This window comes from Abrus precatorius, unplaced genomic scaffold (assembly GCF_003935025.1).
Source record: "Abrus precatorius isolate BTA unplaced genomic scaffold, Abrus_2018 Scaffold7, whole genome shotgun sequence".
NCBI classification, from domain to species: Eukaryota; Viridiplantae; Streptophyta; class Magnoliopsida; order Fabales; family Fabaceae; genus Abrus; species Abrus precatorius.
The window spans coordinates 29,326,549-29,331,052 of record NW_020874417.1 but is presented as its reverse complement, the minus strand read 5'-3'; the positions used below and the strand labels follow the sequence as shown (position 1 = coordinate 29,331,052).

General features: G+C 33.1%; 1 protein-coding gene across 1 annotated transcript; it reads left to right on the top strand.

The window, feature by feature from the left end:
- The first annotated feature begins 1,310 nt into the window (after positions 1 to 1,310).
- Positions 1,311 to 4,148, top strand: LOC113873166 (GABA transporter 1-like). Its single transcript, XM_027511169.1, has 7 exons — positions 1,311 to 1,454; positions 1,626 to 1,856; positions 2,435 to 2,532; positions 2,641 to 2,827; positions 2,919 to 3,049; positions 3,401 to 3,634; positions 3,726 to 4,148. Exons 1-7 carry the CDS (start codon positions 1,331 to 1,333, stop codon positions 4,104 to 4,106), a joined length of 1,386 nt encoding a protein of 461 aa, XP_027366970.1. The 5' UTR covers positions 1,311 to 1,330; the 3' UTR covers positions 4,107 to 4,148.
- The last annotated feature ends 356 nt before the right edge of the window (positions 4,149 to 4,504 follow it).

The window sequence follows — 4,504 nt, the reverse complement described above, 5'->3', positions numbered from 1 at the left end:
GTGAAATTTATATAAGGTTGACTAAATGATGTAAGTCCTACTTTTGATTTAATATTATAATTTTTTATTAAGCAAATCTTAAACAATGTTATCTAAAATCACGTATATGCTACGCATTTCTCATCTGCAAACATTTATTTATTTATTTAGACTTAGATATCTATGAATAAAAATACCAGGGGTCCTTAGATGAATGATATTTGTTGATTTATTATGAAGCTCAGTCATGTACTATTACTACAAGCTCAACCTGAGTTGCCAAGCTTAGGAATCAATCGCCAGGTTCATTTATCAAATAGAGATAGCTGAAATGTTTTTGTTTTTAAAGTCAAACAGCTGTAAGGAATTTTATAGATATTATAACCTATTTGAATGAGTTTGTTTTTACTAGATTCAGAGGGAAGGATTGTTTGATTGAGTATTTTAAAATAGAAAAATAAAATAATTTTAATTAAAAACAATAGTTATGTGATCTTTTTAAAAATAAAATGCCAAAAAATTATTTTATTTGTTTTAAATTAAAAATAACAGTTTATAAATTTTAGAAATAAGTATGATGCAAAACCCTCTTTAAAAAAAAACTAAACAAAAGACTCTAAGTCAAATCAGAATTTGTCATATCCTCTCAACAATTTTCTTATTACTTTATAAAGTAAATCTTAAATAAAAAGTTTATACATATCTTTATTTAGTAATTAAAACAATATATAAAAATAAAAAAAACATTAATTATTAGTAAAATTCACGTAAAAATGATTGCTTTTAACTTTAACCATGAAACAAAATGAAATTGTCAGAAAAATGTGTTGCATCCTGGGGATTCCCACATGTGTGAAATCTAAGTATGTGGACAGGCTGTATCTGGTCAACTTTTCTTACAAAAATACATAGAATTTGGCATCTGATAATATAATACAGCTGATTAAATTGACTTCAATGTTGATGTTGGATGAGCCACCTTAATGTTTTAAGTCACCATAGCCCACCTCACAGTGGCATAAAACTTTAGGATTTCGTAATAAACTAATCATGAAGCAAGTTGTTACCCATGTGTGTCACTGTCGTATATACCATTCAAAATTATCAGTCCAAGACAGTTTCCAACGCACAGTAGTTATGCTTCTTTGACCACCATGATTCAATCATGTTTCTGAACTAAACTAATTTAAGTCTTTTTCAGCATTCATGTCAACTTGCGTCTCTTCTTATAAGATACAGTACATTATTGTTATCATTATTAGCTCAAGGTACGTATGTGAATTTATATTATTGGCCGCAGAAAAAGAACAATTAATTCGTATCACAGAGAGAAGAAAAACTGGCAACAAAGATGGGAACTGTTGTTCACAACTCCTCGGAAGTGTATACAAGTGACAGTGAAAAGGGCTTTGCCATCAACCACTCTACTCCACCAGAGGTAGATGCAGGGGCAAAGTTTGTTCTTGTATCAAAAGGTGAGGGTGTTTTTCCTTGTTGAATTGATCTATGTTACTTTATTCCATGGTGGTTTGTGATGAACCAAAAGAAAAGCTTTGTGGGGGGCTATGATGAAGAGTTTTTTTACTTTTTCATGAAGATAAGAAAAGGGTATTGATCAATTGTTCGCTGTGTGGTGATGTATGTAGGATCATGGTTGCACTGCGGGTATCATTTGACTACATCTATTGTGGCTCCTGCGCTTCTTACTCTTCCTTTCTCCTTCACTTTGTTGGGTTGGATTGGAGGATTGCTTTGGTTGACCCTTGCAGGCCTTACCACATTCTATTCATACAACCTTTTATCTGTGGTCTTAGAGCATCATGCACATCTTGGGCGTCGCCAGCTTCGATTTAGGGACATGGCTAGAGATATTATAGGTGAATATCCAGCTTCCTTGGTTTTTGTTGTGAATTTAAAGAACAATAGTCCCAATTTTCACAGAATTATCATCTTTTTGGCACAACATAATCATATTCTATCTTTTCATTGTTCAAATTTTTATCTGAATTTCCTTCTTTTTTAATATTTTTTCCCCATTTTATGAAATGAAATGTAAAACTTTCATTTTCAATTCAAAACATAATGATAAGGCTTTAAAAGCTGAAACTGTTGCTGTTGCCAAATTGCTTTTCTTTTCTTTGCCAAAAGAAAAGCTTTTATTTCTTACAACAGCTATGGACAGCTTGGTATATTTACTTCAGGCTCTTTATTATATATTCGAAAACATTAGAAATTAGAGAGAAACTATGCTGCATATAAACAATAGCTAGCACTAGCAGTCACCTACAAAAAAAAAATTTAACTGCTAGTGTTATCCACTAATTTAGTTGGTATTGAACTCCTTTTCTGATTTTTCTTTTCCACTGTGATTTCCTTTAATTGGAGGATGTGTGTGCCTTTAATGGGTTGGGGCATTCATAATTGATATTATTGCTAATTGCAAATGTTGTGGCAGGACCTGGATGGGCCAAATACTATGTAGGCCCGCTTCAATTTGTCATATGCTTTGGCACAGTGATCGGTGGTCCTTTAGTGGGAGGAAAGAGCCTCAAGGTAATTACAATTACAAGTGTCATTTTGCCAATTACAACTTTTGAAAATTTCCATCCTCATTACAATTGTGTGTTTTATTGAGAAGCTACATTTTCTTCTTCTTTGCAGTTCATTTACATACTCTACAACCCAGAAGGAACAATGAAGCTTTATCAATTCATTATTATATGTGGAGTCATAACACTGATTTTGGCTCAACTTCCATCATTTCACTCCTTGAGGCACATTAATCTGATTTCTCTGATTCTTTGTGTGTTGTATGCCACATGCATCACGGTCGGTTCTATATACATTGGTAAGGAAAGGAAAGCACAATGGCATTATTGGCAACTCAACCTAAGCAGAAACTTGAAATCAAGTTGACGTTTCTCTTGTATATACCACAGGTCACTCGAAAAATGCACCACCTAGACACTATTCTGTAAGAGGTTCTGAAGTAGACAAACTCTTTGGTGTCTTCAATGGTATTTCAATAATTGCTACCACATATGCCAGTGGAATCATTCCAGAAATACAGGTTTGTTGACCATCTTGTTATTCATTTTTAGAAAACCCATGTTGGATATGCAATCAAGTTTAAGATGTTTTTGGATACACGACTTATTTAAGTGCTTATTTAAGCTTTTTTCAAACAATACTTAATGCCATAAATTTAGTGATAAAACTAATTAGTATAAGATGAAAACAACTAATTTTGGTAAGTTAAACCAAGAAGCTTATTGAAATAAACTTAAAACAACTTACAAGAGTTATAACCTTGTTTAGAAGCTCTTCCAAACAGACCTTTAATAAGGAAACATAGTTAAGAGCCTTGTTTAGCTAAATGCAGATGCGAAGTCACTAAATAGAATTCTTTTGCAATTTGCAGGCAACTTTGGCACCTCCTGTGAAGGGCAAAATGTTGAAAGGACTATGTGTCTGTTATTCTGTTATAGCCACTACCTATTTTAATGTGGCCATATCCGGTTATTGGGCATTTGGTAATGAAGCCAATCCTACAATTCTTGCTAACTTCTTCCGTGGGACAAAGCCTTTGCTACCCAAATGGTTTTTCTTGATGACTAATATATTCATCCTTCTGCAAGTGATGGGAATGACTGCGGTAAGAACACCTGAATGGTATATATTTGTGAATTTTGCAGTTGACATCTCATTTTCGTGATGAATAACCATAGATATTGGTTATATCACAGGTTTATCTGCAACCAACTAATGAGTTATTTGAAACAACTTTTGGAGACCCAAAAATGGGACAATTTTCCATCCGAAATGTTGTGCCAAGGGTGCTACTTCGGTCACTATCAGTGGCAGCAGCCACAGTTTTAGCAGCGATGTTGCCATTCTTTGCAGATATAATGTCTTTGTTCGGGGCATTTGGATGCATTCCTCTTGATTTCATTTTGCCTATGGTTCTTTATAATATGACTTTCAAGCCCTCAAAACACAGCATAATGTTTTGGGTGAACTCATTGATTACAGTAGCATCCTCAATTTTGGTTGTAATAGGAGGAATAGCATCGATTAGACAAATAGTTCATGATGCCAAAACATATAATTTGTTTGCAGATATGTAAAAATTATAGCAATACATACAGACACCAATTTTAGGTGTCATTACAATTCTGTTAGTCATCTAAATTCAAGCCATTCTTTCAATCATTCAGATATCTGACACATTATCTCGTTAGACATTATGTTTTAACAGCTAGTTGATTCTGTACTTATCCAGGTAACTACAAAGGTTTTAGTTCTTTGTCAAGACCCAACTAAACGACAATGTATTGATCAAAATATTAATCAAAGTAGTCAGTTAAAGAATGGGCATTGTACGTTTGAAACAGATAAAGTGAAAAAAAAAATACTAGAGTTAAATGAATATTGTTTAGTTAGGGAAGTTGCAAAGAAAAATTAAGAAGAATTCAAAGAGGAAAACGAATGCAAGAATGGTGCAGGAGATTTTTTATTTTTTTTA